This window comes from Penaeus monodon, chromosome 44 (genome assembly GCF_015228065.2).
Source record: "Penaeus monodon isolate SGIC_2016 chromosome 44, NSTDA_Pmon_1, whole genome shotgun sequence".
Taxonomy (NCBI): domain Eukaryota; kingdom Metazoa; phylum Arthropoda; class Malacostraca; order Decapoda; family Penaeidae; genus Penaeus; species Penaeus monodon.
Genome location: NC_051429.1, coordinates 3,484,456 through 3,499,455, shown reverse-complemented (window position 1 = coordinate 3,499,455; position 15,000 = coordinate 3,484,456). Strand labels below are relative to the sequence as shown.

At 36.3% G+C, this 15,000-nt stretch overlaps 1 protein-coding gene across 1 annotated transcript in view; it reads left to right on the top strand.

Annotated features, from left to right (window-relative positions):
• LOC119568593 (E3 ubiquitin-protein ligase BRE1A-like) overlaps positions 1 to 15,000 on the top strand; it is a 28,520-nt gene that overhangs the window by 6,398 nt on the left and 7,122 nt on the right. Inside the window, 10 exon segments of the mRNA XM_037917134.1 lie at positions 427 to 747; positions 3,388 to 3,765; positions 4,693 to 6,595; positions 6,598 to 7,028; positions 8,268 to 8,423; positions 9,370 to 9,423; positions 10,252 to 10,395; positions 11,065 to 11,178; positions 12,188 to 12,276; positions 14,152 to 14,258. Of these exon segments, the coding sequence (XP_037773062.1) occupies positions 3,670 to 3,765; positions 4,693 to 6,595; positions 6,598 to 7,028; positions 8,268 to 8,423; positions 9,370 to 9,423; positions 10,252 to 10,395; positions 11,065 to 11,178; positions 12,188 to 12,276; positions 14,152 to 14,258 (3,094 nt within the window). The 5' untranslated portion in view covers positions 427 to 747; positions 3,388 to 3,669.

Here is a 15,000-nt window from a genome sequence, read left to right as displayed (position 1 = left end):
TTTGGTGGATTTCATGTTGCATTAATGGTGTCTGACTTCAAACTGATGGCGATGCGTTATGACTTGCATTTAAGGTTTCATGTTTGAACACGTTATAACATGTTGGTACAAGAATGTCCAGGTGCATTGAAATCAAAATCCTTCCATACGATTTTTATGGACGTTTTCATGAACACATATATATTTGATGTAAATAATGTTGATTATATATATATATATATATATATATATATATATATATATATATATATATATAATTTATATATATTTTTTTTTTTTTTTTTTTGGATAGCTTATATCGTTTAGTTAAATATATTTAATGTAAATCATGTTGATTTTTTTTTCTTTTATTGATTTTATTTTATTTTATTTTATTTTGTTTTAATTAATTTTGATATTATTTTTTTCACTTTTTTTTTCCCTCAGATTCGAATGGCGCCCGTTGGAGACGTGACGTCACCGTCATCCCCCGTGACATCACGAGACTCGCCCTTGACGTCACCTCCTTCCCCCGTGACATCACCATCTTCCCCCGTGACGTCACCATCTTCCCCCGTGACGTCACCATCTTCCCCAATGACGTCACGCGACTCGCCCGTGACGTCACCCTCCTCGTTCGTTGCCGGGGATGATGACGTAATAATAGGCAACGCTAGCAATGGCAATAAAGACCTTGTCGCGCTTCTAAGGGAAAAGTTGGCTCTTCTGGAGAGGGACAATGCTTATCTAAGGCGGAGGCTGCAGAAGGTTCGTTCGTGATACATTTACACGTACACGCACGAGCTTACGCACACGTACACGCACATACACACACGTACACACGTACAGTCACAAACATACACACCCGTACACGCACATACACACACGTACACACGCCACACATACATTCATAAACATACACATCCGTACTTACACGTACATTCACAAAAATACACACCACGTACACGCACGTATACACACGTACACGTACACAAACACTCACAATCACACGCAAATAAACATAAACGTACACAAACACATTACACACGCACGCATATATATATATATATATATATATATATATATATATATATATATATATATATATATATATATAATATATATATATATATATATATATATATATATATATATATATATATATATATATATAATTATTCTTTTTCACTTTTTCCTTTCCTCATTTCCTTTTCTCTCTCTCTTCTTCTTGTTCTATTTCTTTTTTTTTCTTCTTCTATTTCTGTATTGTTCCCTTTTTCCTCTTCTTTTTCTTCTTCTTCTTCTTCTTCTTTTTCTTCTTCTTCTTCTTCTTTTTCTTCTTCTTCTTCTTCTTTTTCTACCTTGTTCTCTTCCTCTTCTCAGGCTAAATAAAGTAAGATTTTTTTTTGACTTGTATAGAAATTATGAGAATGATAATAATAGTAATAATAATAATAATGATAATAAAATTCATAAAATAACAATGATAATAATAATAGTGATAATGATAATAATGATGATCACAACAGTAATAATAATAATGATAATAGTAATAACGATAAGAATATTAATAACGTTAATAATAATGATGATAATAATAATAATTAAAATAATTATTATGATCATGATAATAATGATAAAATAAATAATGATAATGTTGATACTAATAATGCTATTGATAATAATAATTACTATGATAACAAGAATGATAACAATAATATCAATGATAATGATAATATTAATAATGACAATAATGAAAATACTAGTAATAATGATATGATAATAATAATATGATGATAATGATAATATAATGATAATAATAATGATAATGATAATGATAATAATATTGATAATATTATCGCTATTATTATTTTTTTATTATTATTATTATTACTATTATCATTATTATTATTATTATCATTATTATTATTATTATTATCATTATTATTATTCTCATTATTCTCATTATCACTGATACATTTATGTATATATATATGTTTTTTTATGTATAATAACAAAGATAACAATAAATATTATTATCATAGGCATTATTAGCATAAAAGTAATGATAATGATCATTATCGTTATTGATGTTTTTATTGTTATTATCGTTATAATTATTAGTGATATTGTTGTTATTATTGAGAGAGAGAGAGAGAGAGAAGGAGAAAACGAGAAGGGAAAGATGGGAAAGAGAAAGAGAGAGAAAGAAATAAAAAAAGAGAGAGAAAAAGATAAAGAGAGAAAGAAGGAGAAACAGAGAGAGAGAAAAAAATAGAGAAAAGTGTGAGAAAGAGAGAAAGAAAGAAAGAGAGAGAGAGAGTGAAGGAGAAAGAGAGAAAAACAAAGACAAAGAGAGAGAGAGTGAAGGAGAGAGAGAGAGAGAGAGTGAAGGAGAAAGAGAGAGAAAGATAGAAAGAATGAGAGAGAGTGAGAGGAGAGAGAGAAAAAAAAACAGAGATAGAAAGAGAGAGAGAAAAGAAATATATATTATCCGTATCATTTTTTCTTTTCTTTTCTTCTTCTTGTTATTTATTATTAATGTTATTATCATTCCTATTATTATTATGAATTTTATTCTTACTTGTATATTATTATTATTATTGTTATCATTATTATTATCATCATTATTATTATTATTATTATTATTATTATTATTATCATTATCATTATTATCATTATTAATCTTTACTTATTATTATTGTTATTTTTAATGATACCAAACGGAATAGTGATTATATTTATTGTTATTATTGTTTATCGATGAATAATTAAATAATTAATTGTTAGAAATTAGTAAAATTATCTAATTATCATTACTTTTATCAAAATTATCTCTAGCACTCCCTTTTTATCAATTAATATTAATTAGATATTAATTAGTTAGAATAAAGATCAACTATCATCTTTAATTCCTTATCAACACGTGATGTTTCATTATTATTACAATTATTAGCATAAATATTAGTAAATATTAATTAAAAAAAAAAAAAATATATATATATGTATATATCTATATATATATATATATATATATATATATATATATATATATATATATATATATATATATATATATTATCAAATGTTAATAAATATTGGTTAAAGGTTATTATTATTATTATTATTAATATTTTCATTACTATTACTAATACTATTATCATTATTATTATTATTATTATTGTATTTATTACTATAATTAAGATAATAATTAGAATTTATTTGTCATTATCCTTTGAAATAATTATGGATTATTAAGATATAATTAATTAATATAATTATTAAGATAAGTAATGATATCTTCATTATTTTCTTTAATTATGATGATTATTAATTATCATCTTTGATTATTATCTTGATATTGCTTGTTATTTTATTTTTTATTTTTATTTTTATTTTTATTTTTAGGCAGAATCTCCCTTAATGGAAGAGAGAGGAAGAGAGAGAGTGGAGGAGAATAAAGGAGAGAGAGACAAAGAGAAAAAAGGAGAGATGGGAGAGAGAGACAAAGAGAAGAAAGAAGAGATGAGAGAAAGAGACAAAGAGAAGATAGAAGAGATGGACAGAGAAGACAGAGAAGTGAAGAGAAAGGAGGAGAAAGGAGGGGAGGAAGAGAAGGAGAAGAGAGAAGAAAGAAAGGAGAAACAGAAGGAAAAGAGAGACGAAAGAGGGGAGGAAGAGGAACCGAAAATGACCCACAGGTCAAGGGAGGCCGACCTGAGTCACCTGCTCGACCTCTGCCAACGGAAACTCGAAGTTTTGGAGAGAGAGAATGCTGATCTCAAAGTAAGCTTTTCTTTAGACTCATCCTTCCGTTTTATCTTATTTTGATTATTATTTTATTATTGTTATTATTATTATTATTATTTTTATTATTTTATTATTATTATCATTATTTTTTTTTTTTTTGGGGGGGGGAGGGGGTTTATTGATTTTTTGTTTTGTTTTCGAGAGAGAAAATGTAAAAGTAAGCTTTTCTTGAAACTTTGTTTATCTATTTATTTATTTATTATTATTATTATTATTATTATTATTATTATTATTATTATAGTTATTATCATTATTAATGTTTTTATTTATTAATATTTTTTTTATTCAAATTCAACTTTTTTATATTTGTTTCAAGTTCTATTTTAATTCATTATTAATGTTGTTGTTGTTATTACTATTATTGTTGTTGTTGTTGTTATTGTTATTATTGTTGTTGTTGTTATCATTATGTTGAAATTAAGGTCTGTTTATCTTTTTATTTTTTACTTTTATCCATGTGTGTTTTTTTAGTCTATTCTTTACTCTCTCTCTCTCTCTCTCTCTCTCTCTCTCTCTTTCAATCTATCTATCTATCTATCTATCTTTCATCTCTCTCTCTCTCTCTCTCTCTCTCTCATCTCTCTCTTTCTCTTTCATACTGTAATAATGATATTGTAATAAGAATGAAAATAAACAACGATAATGAATAATGATAATAATAATAATAATGATAAAAATGATAATGATAATAATAATAATGATAATAAAGATATAATAATGATAATGTTAATGATAATGATAATGATATAATAATGATAATATTATTATTAGTAGTAGTAATTGTAATAATAATAACAATATTATTATCATTATTATTAATGGTGATAATAATGATAATAATAATCTGGCAATAATGATGATATTGCAATGATTGCAATGATGACTCGCGCCTTTCTGTTGCAGGAGCAGTGCCGGGCGTCAGAAAGGGAGAAAGTTCAGTTAAGATCGAACATCAGGAAGGTCAGTGCTAACTGGTTCGAGCGGAAAGCCCGAACTGAGAGTGAAGGAGGAGGAGAGAGAGGTGGGAGAGCAGGAGGAGAAGCAAGAGAGAGAGAAGGTGAAAGAGATGGAGGAGGAGAAGGAGAAGGAAGAGAGAGAGGTGAAGGAGGAGGTGGAGAAGCGAAGGGGGGAGAAGCGGAGATGAAGCGAAGAGAGGATGAAGGGATAAAGGATAAAGGAAGAGAGAGAGGAGAAGGAGGAGGGAAAGGAGGAGGAGACAAGGAGGTCCCCCTCGCCGCCAGAGAACAGGAGGAGAACGAACACACCCAAAAAGCGAAAGAGGAGGAGGGAGGAGGACGTGGAGGAGAAGGGGAGAGCAGACGAGCCAACGAAGAAACCGAAGGAGGAAGAGCAGAAGAAGAAGGAGACGAAGACGATGACGAAGACAGACAAGCCATCATCCGCAAGCTGCAGGACATCCCGAGGCTCCTGACGGAGGTGTCCTTCCAGGCCTACAAGCTGGAGATCACGGAGAGGATGTGCCGCGAGCTGAGGAAGAGGGTCAGGGACTACGAGACGGTGATTGACGAGCAGGAGGTGGTCATCCACGGGCTCAAGGACCAGCTCCAGACCTACTTCTCCGACAACCAGCAGATGGCGCAGCAACTGACGTCCTTCTCGAGGATCTTCGAGGACTTGGAGGTCTCGGAGAGGACGACGACGGGGGGCGTGAGTGGCAGCTTGGAGGAGGAGGAGGAGGAGAAGGACAAGGAGGAGGAGGAGAAGGAGGAGGAGGAGAAGGGAGGCGAGGGTCTCTACAGCCTGCCTACCGCGGACGACCTGCGCCAGATGTCGTCGAGCGTGAGCCGGACGTACATCAAGCTGCGCGACCTGATCTACGAGAAGAAGTCCCTCGTCACCGAGATCGACCGCCTGAAGGTGCTCAACCTCGAGCTCCGGCGGAGGGTCGAGCAGCAGGAGTCCCGCCTCGAGGGGGTCACGGACGCCCTCCACTCGACTTGGCTCCTGGTCTCCAACATGAAGGAGGAGCACGCCCGGCTCCACACCTCCGAGTCCATCCTCCGCTACGAGCTCAAGGGCAAGCGCGAGCTCCTGCAGCACCTCAAGGAGGAGCTCGAGTGCTCGCGGGACCAGTGGCACCGCATCCGCCAGATGAACTCGGAGAGCGAGGGCGAGTGGGCGAGCATGAAGGAGGAGCTGAACGCGCGGAGGAGGAGGAGGGGGGAAGCAGAAGGAGAAGGAGAAGGAGGAGAAGGAGGAGCAGAAGGAGGAGGAGGGGGGGGGATCCCAAGCCCTCCCCTTCCCTTGCCTCCCTCCTCGGCCAAGTTCGAACCGCCGGTCGACCTCCTCCTCGACATGGCACTCGAGTACGGGGTCGTCGACGCCGAGGACGACTTAGCCACGAGCATCGTGGCCGCCATGGAGGGCGAGGACATGCACGCCTCGAGGCTGAGGGAGCTCGAGGACCAGTGCTCGTACTTGTACCACAAGCTGATGTCCTCGACGTCCCGCTCCCTCGCCCTCGCGTCGAGGCTGTCCGCGCTCCACCAGCAGTACGGCGACGAGGAGGACGAGGAGGACTATGACGAGGACGAGGACGAGGATGATGGGGATATTTATTACGAAGAGGAGGAGGAGGAGGAGGAGGAGGAGGAAGAGGGAGAAGGTGGTGGAGTAGGAGGAGCAGAAGGAGGATATTCTTTCCTCGGGTCTCCTCATTCGGGCGTCGCGTCTCCAACACAACTCCTCCCCAGTCACACCACCTCCTCTCCTTCCCCCTCCTCCTCCAACGCCCCTGCCACCTCCTCTCCCACCTCCAACCCTCTCCCCAACACCCCCCCTCCCTCTCCCTCCCCAACACCTCTCCTTCCCTCCCCCTCCCCAACGCCACCCTCCCCAACACCCCCCCCTCCCTCTCCCTCCCTCTCTCCCTCACCCCCCCGCAGGAGGACGACCTGAGCAAGCGCCTGATCAACTTCCTGCCACGGAAGATCGAGATCCTGCGCCGCGAAAACGAGAAACTTGAGGAAAAAGTCAAGTCTCTGCTCGACGAAAGGGAGAGGAGGGAAGGCGAGAAGGAAGAGGAGGAAGAGGAGAGGAGGAGGGAGGAGGAGGAGCGGGAGAGGAGGCGAGGGGAAGAGAGGGAGACGAGGAGGAAGGAGGTGGAGCAGCTGAGGATGGAACTGGAGACGGAGAGGAGAATAAGGAAGCAGCAGGAGGAAAAACTGGAACATTTGGGGAAATGCGTCGACGAACTCAAGCTGGAGAGGAACGGACAGGTAAAGGAGGGAGGAGGGGTAATCGACGATAATTGACGATAATTGGCGATAATCGACGATAATCGACGATAATTGACGATAATTGACGATAATTAACGATAATTAACGATAATTAACAAATGGGAGAAGAGAGATGATGGAGTCGATAAAGAGAGGAAGAGGGATAATCGACGATAATTGACGATAATCGACGATAATTGACGATAATTAACAAATGGGAGAAGAGAGATGATAGAGGGGCGAAGGAGGGAAGAGGATAATTAACGATAATGAGCAATAACGTGATTAACGATAATTAACGATAATTGACGATAATTAAGGATAATTGACGATAATCGACGATAATTAAACAGATGGGGGAATGAGAGGTAATTGGGGAGGGATAATGGGCGATAATTAACGATAAAGAATGAGGAAAGAGATAATTGAGGAATAATAACTGAGATAATTGAGGCGAATGAGGAAAGAGATAATTGGAGAAAGATAAGAGATGATCAAAAGGGGCGAAGGAAGGAAGAGAGATGATGGCCGATAATTAACGATGATTAACAAATGGGGGAATGAGAGATAATCAACGATAATCTCTCATTAGTAGGATTAACAAAGGAGGGAAGAGAGATAATTAACGATAATAAGTGGGATAAACAAAGGAGGGAAGAGAGATAATTGACGATAATTTACAAATGGGGGAATAAGAGATAACTGGGGAGAGATAAGGGACGATAATAGGTAGGATTAGCAAAGGAGGGAAGAGAGGTAATGGGCGATAATTAACGATAATTAACAAATGGAGGAAGAGAGGTAATGGGCGATAATTAACGATAATTAACAAATAGGGGAATGAGAGAAGAGAGAGACAGTTGGCGATAATTGCTTGAAATAATAAAGTAGAGAAGAGAATAATTAATGATAATAGATAGAATCAACATATAAAAGATGAATAGAATTTTTGTTAATTCATTTCCCATTTTCTGTCTAGTTCACATTTTCTTTCTCTCAAACCGATTCCCATTATCTCTCAAATTCCCATTTTCTTTCTCATACTCATTCCTCGTTTTCTTTCCCAAATTCCCATTATCTCTCAAATTCCCATTTTCTTCTTCTCAAACCGATTCCCCGTTTTCTTTCTCAAACCGATCCCTGTTTTCTATCATATTCCCATTTCCTTTGTCGGAAATTCTCTTTTTCACTCAAATTCCCATTTTCATTCTCTCAAATTCCCCCGTTTTCTCTTCCCAGATCATCGAGGCGGAGGAGAAACTCAAGCAAAAGGTGGAATCGCTGAGTCAAAGAGAAAAGGAATATTCAAACCTGAAAGAAGATCTGGAATCACTTCGAGAGAAATACGAGGAGAGAGGAAACATTCTCAGGATTGCGAATGAGAGGGTGGGACAGGTAAGGATGAATAAGAGAGAGAGAGAGAGAGAGAGAAAGAGAGAGAGAGAGAGAATAAAGAAAGAGAGAGGGGGGAAGGGGGGAAGGGATAAGAGAGAGAGAGAAAGGTAGATGGATAGAGAGAAGAGAGAGAGAAGAGAGAGAGAAGAGAGAGAGAGAGAGAGAGAGAGAGTGAGAGGAAGAGAGAGATAGAGAGAGAGCGAGAGGAAGAGAGAGATAGAGAGAGAGAGAGAGAGAGAGAGAGAGAGAGAGAGAGAGAGTGAGAGAGACGAGAGAGAGAGAGGAAGGATGAAAGAGGAGGAGAGAGAGAGAGAGAGAGAGGAGAGGAAGAGGAAGAGGAGCAGAGAGAGAGAGAGAGAGAGAGAGAGAGAGAGAGAAAGAGAGAGAGAGAGAAGAGAGAGAAAGGAGAGGAGAAAGAGGAGAGAGATGAGAGAGAGAGAGAGAGAGAGAGAGAAGGGAGAGAGAAAGAGAGAGAGAGAGAGAGAAGAGAGTGAGAGAAAACGATTAAGTCAGAATAAAAGTAAGATAGATAAGATAAGAGAAGAGAAATTATTGATTAATCTATGAAACTTTTTAGAGGTTTATATAAGGACCGTGTATATTAATCTAAAAATTATTGATTCATATATGAATCTTTATATTATTATTATTATTATATTTATCATATTATTATATTATTATTATATTAGAATTATATTTATTATATTATTATATTATTATTATATTAGAATTATATTTATTAGAATTATATATATAATGATAAATTATTATTATTATTATCATTATATTTTTCTTTTTATAAATATAAATCTATCAGTACAAGTGCAATATATGATAAAAAAAAAAAAGTATGTATATCTATATATATCTACATATTGTTTTCCTTTTTTTCCGTGTTACTGTTATTGTGTTTCATTATTTTTTTATTTACTTGTTTTACTTACAGCTGGAAAATTGTGAGAAAGTGTCACAAAATAAATTGCATTTGGCAACTGTACAGGTAGGTTGTAAGTAATTCTTTTCAAGATTATCAATATTAATATATATTTTTTTTACTAAGATTATTATTTTGTTGTTGTTGTTGTTATTGTTATCGGTAGTATTACTATTGTTATTGTAATTATTGTTATCATTATTTTCATTATCATTAATATTATTATTATCATTTTATTGTTATTATTATTATTTCTTTCATTATCCTTTTTATTGCTACTATTATTATTAACATCATTATTATTATAATTACTATTATTATTATTATAATAATAATTATTATTATCATTAATATTATTATTATTATCATTATTATGATTATTATCATTATTATTATCATTATTATTATTAGTAGTAGTAGTAGTATTGTTATTATTGTTATTATATGTGATAAGTATTTATTATTGTCGATGTCAATTTTGTTGTTGTATATATATTTTTGTATAACTGAATTCGATAATTAATACGATTATTATATATATTTTTTTAAACACACATACATTACACACACATAAACGTACACAAAAACGTCCATATCCCCCCCCCACACACACACATACATACATATACACACATATACACGCAAACGTACACACACATACAAACACACACACACACACACATGCACACATACACACAAACACGTCCACATGATCCCACCACACACACACACACACACACACACAAACGTACACAAACACCAAACACACACACACACACACATAAATGTACAAAAACGTACACGAACACGCTCACACCACCACCACCCCACCCCCCACGACACACATACACAAATAAACGTACACAAACGTACACATCCCCCCCCTCCCCGCAGGCAGCCGAATTGAAGAAAGCTCACGATGAACTGAACAGGGAATATGACCAACTGAAGAAAGAAGTAATTAGGATTAAAGAAGAAATGAGGAAAATGAGAGAAGAGATGGAGCGGAATAAGGCAGAGAGGGAAGAAGAACAGGAGGTGAGAGAGAAAGAGAAAGGAGAGAGAGGGGGGGAGGGAGGGAGGGAGGAGAGAGAGAGAGAGAGAGAGAGAGAGAGAGAGATGGATGGAGGAGAGGGAATAGGGAGGGATGGAGGGAGGGAGAGAGAGAGAGAGAAAGACAGAATGAGCGAGAGAGAGAAATGAGAGAGAGAGAGAGAAAAAAATTATCTGTCATTCCCTTTTTCTATTGTCATCCTTTCTCCCCTTTTTATCTCTATCTTCATCTTTATCTTTATCAGCTGATTCACTTATTTCCACCTTTATCAGTGGCTTCCTCTTTCCCTCCTTCATTCCTTCCATCACTTCTTCCCCTTAATTTTTATCTCTGTCTTCATTCTTCCTTCCTCCTATCTTTATCCATTGCATCAATATAATTTTATCCCCATCTTCATCCTCTTCACCCCCTATTCCCACCATTTTATCATAAGTTTCCTCTGTCCCCATCTTCATCCTCTCCACCCCCTATTCCCCATTTTTATCGTAAGTTTCCTCTATCCCCATCTCCATCCTCTCTACCCCGTATTCCCCATTTTTATCGTAAGTTTCCTCTATCCCCATCTCCATCCTCTCTACCCCCTATTCCCCACTTTTATCGTAAGTTCCCTCTCTTCCCATCTTCATCCGTTAATTCCTCATTCCCCCTTTCAGGGCTGGCGACAGCAGAGCGAGGCTCTTGCGGAAGCTACATCTCACATCTCGAGCCTCGAGGGCGACCGAAGGAGGCTGGAGGTGGCACTCGAGGAGAGAGAGGAAGAGGAGGAGGTAAGAGAGGAGAGAGAGAGAGGGGGGGGAGAGAGAGAGAGAGAGAGAGGAGGGGGGGAGAGTGAGAGATAGAGAGAGAGAAAGGGATGAGAGAGAGGAAAGGGAGGAGGTAAAAGTGGGAAGAGAAAGAGAGAGGAGAGGGAGGGAGGCAGGGGAAAGGAATAGGAGGAAGAGGTAAGAGAGATGGAGAAAGAGAGAGAGAGAGAGAGGAAAGAGAGAGAGAAAAAAAAAGGAGAGAGATAAAGAGAGAGAGAGAGAAACGAAGATGGTGATGGAGATAGACAGAAGCTGAAAGACAGACATAGACATTTAATGATTATGATATATATATATATATATATATATATATATATATATATATATATATATATATAGAGAGAGAGAGAGAGAGAGAGAGAGAGAGAGAGAGAGAGAGAGAGAGAGAGAGAGAGTAATATTTTAATAGAGACATAGATAGATAGATAGATAAACTAAATTGTTATATCATTTGATAGTAATATCTATCGGTAATATAGTCTATCAATATTATCATAACATTATCTATTAATGGTTAAATACACAAAACTATGCTTTGATTTCCAGACTGATTGTTAATACAATTAGTTCAGTTAATTATTAACTTATTCATATGATCATTAAATGGCTAATAATAATAGAGACGATAATAGAGGTAATAATGATTAATTAAAAGAGATAATAATAATTTTGATTAATTAATAATAATGATTAATTAAAAGAAGATGGTAGTATAGGTAATAAAAGAGATAATAATGATTAATTAATTAATAAGCTAAATCATAAGATTACTTGATTACCCTAATGCATAATCAATTATAAAAATCATAATTATGCATTCATCATGAATGCATAATTACCTTTATTATTTATTAATTATGAATGCATAATTAATTATAAAAATCCTAATTATGTATTCATTATGAATGTATAATCAATCATAAAACTTAATAATTTATTCATTATGTGTGCATAACTAATTATTCTTCCCCAGGAGAGGCAACGGAAGGAACAAACAGGAGATGAGAAAAAAAATGAAGAAGAAGATGAAGATTTGAGGGAAAAAGTTATTCAGTTATTAAGGTAACTTTTTTTTTTTAATATTGTTTGGCTTTGTTTCTTGTCTTCGTTTTTTATCTTATATATATATATATATATATATATATATATATATATATATATATATATATATATATATATATATGATTTGTTATATTTATTCTTTTTTTTTGTCTCTCTCTCTCTCCCTCTTCCTCTCTTCCTCTTCTCTCTCTCTCTCTCTCTCACTCATCTCTCTCTCCCTATCTATCTATCTATCTCTCTCTCTCTCTCTCTCTCTCCCTCTCTCTGTCTGTCTGTCTCTTTCTCTCTCTCTCTCTCTCCCTCTCTCTCTCTTTCTCTTATTATTGCCATTATTGTTATTGTTATTATCGTTATTATTATTATTATTATTATTATTATTATTATTATTATTATTATTATTATTATATATTATCATTATCATCATCATCAGTATCATTATTATTATCATCATTATCATTATCATTAATATTAATATCCTCATCTTCAATAGTATTATTGTTATTATCATTATCATTACCATAAATATCGTTTATGTAAATATATGAATGTTTTTAATCTTAATAGGACATTATTATTAGGATTGTTATTATTAGAATTACATTGTTATTAAATTTAGTATTAAAATCACTCTATTATTATTATAATTTGTATTAAAATTACATCATAATTATAACTGTCATTATTGAAATCACATGAGGAGGATGAGGATTAAATATCATTTTCATTAATTTCATTAATTATCATTAATTATCATTTTCATTTTGTTAACCTTATTGTTGTTATTCCTGTTTTTATCACATTTTTTATATATTTCCTTTTATTAATTTATACTTTTTTTCGGTTAATATATATATATATATATATATATATATATATATATATATATATATATATATATATATATATATATCAATGTTGAAAATCATTCAGTAAATGGTGACTTATTTTTATTATTATTATTATTATTATTATTATTATTATTATCATTATTATTATCATCATTACATTTATTCCACAATTACTTTATTTTTTTTCTATATAAATTTTTTCTTCTTTTTATTTTTTCATTCTTTTTTATTTTTCATTTCTATTCTTATTTATTTATTTATTAATTGATTTCCGTGATTCACTCTTTCTCATTCTCCTTTATTCATTCTCTCCTTCTCCATTATCCACTGCCTTTTATTCATTCTTATTCATCGCCTCTTATTCCCTTTTATCCTTATTATTCATTTATTAATTTCCTGTGTTTTATGCATTGCCTGCCATTCACTCTTTTATTCATTTTCATCCATTGTCATTCATTATTCACTCTCTTCCACTCTTATTCACTCTGCTTTTTATTTATTCACTCTTATTCACTCTCACTCACTCTCATTCACTCTTATTCACTCTCCCCTTTATCCATTCACTCTCACTAAATCTCCCTAACTTTCACTCACTCTCATTCATTCTCCCCCTTATTCACTCTCTCTCATTCACTCTCCCCTTTATTCAGTCACTCTCATTCATTCTTCCCCTTTATTCAGTCACTCTCATTCACTCTCTTTTTTTTTTTTTTTAAACATCTTTATTTATAGTCATCATACAGATAGTTACATAGGTTGAAACCAGTTTATTTTTAAAAAAACATTTAGGTTTCTTTTTGCGGGTTAAAAGTTACTTATCTACAGGAACTTATTTGAAAGCCCAACCTATTTTCACTATAAAAAATTAACAGTTCACTCTCCCCTTTATTCAGTCACTCTCTTTCACTCTCCCCTTTATTCAGTCACTCTCATTCACTCTCACTCACTCTCTTTCACTCTCCCCTTTATTCATTCACTCTCACTCACTCTTTTTTCTCTCCCTCCCCTACCCCCCCGCTCCCCCCAGCCGGCGCGAGCGTGCGTGTGACGAATGCTTATCCATTCGTGAGGAATTGGCTTCGTTCGTGACCTCGTCTTCTCTGCTGTCGACGAGGAGGACGGAGGGAGAGGCAGGTGAGAGAGAGGGAGAGGGAGTGGGAGAGGGAGAGGGAGTGTGGGAGGGTGGGTGAGAGAGAGGGAGAGAGAGGGAGGGAGAGGGAGAGGGAGTGTGGGAGGGTGGGTGAGAGAGAGGGAGAGGGAGTGGGAGAGGGAGAGGGAGTGTGGGAGGGTGGGTGAGAGAGAGAGGGAGAGGGGAGGGAGTGGGGAGGGGGGAGAGAGGGGAGAGGGGGGAGAGTGGGAGAGGGAGTGAGAGGGGAGGGAGAGGGAGTGGGGAGGGGGGTGAGAGAGAGGGAGAGGGGGAGGAGGGAGAGGGAGGGAGGGAGAGGCAGAGAGAGAGGGAGTGGGGAGGAGAGGGAGGGAGGAGGGGAGTGTGGGAGGGTGGGTGAGAGAGAGGGAGAGTGGGAGAGGGGAGGGGGGGAGTGATGGGAGGGTGGGTGAGAGAGGGGAGAGGGAGAGGGAGAGGGAGTAGGGAGAGAGGGAGTGGGGAGGGTGGGGAGGGAGAGGGAGGAGAGGGAGAGAGAGGGAGAGGGAGGGAGTGGGAAGAGGGGTAGGGGAGTTTGAGAAGAGGGAGGTGGAAGTGAGAGGAAGAGGGTGAGGTTGAGGAAGGGAGAGAGAGGTGATAGAGGAGGGGGAGAGAGGGAAGGGTAGCAGAGTGATGTGGATGTATGAGAGAAGGAAAACATAGATAATAGAAATAAGGTTAGAGAGAGGAAGAAGGATAGGAAGAGCGAGGTGAAGAGATTACGAGAAAGATAAA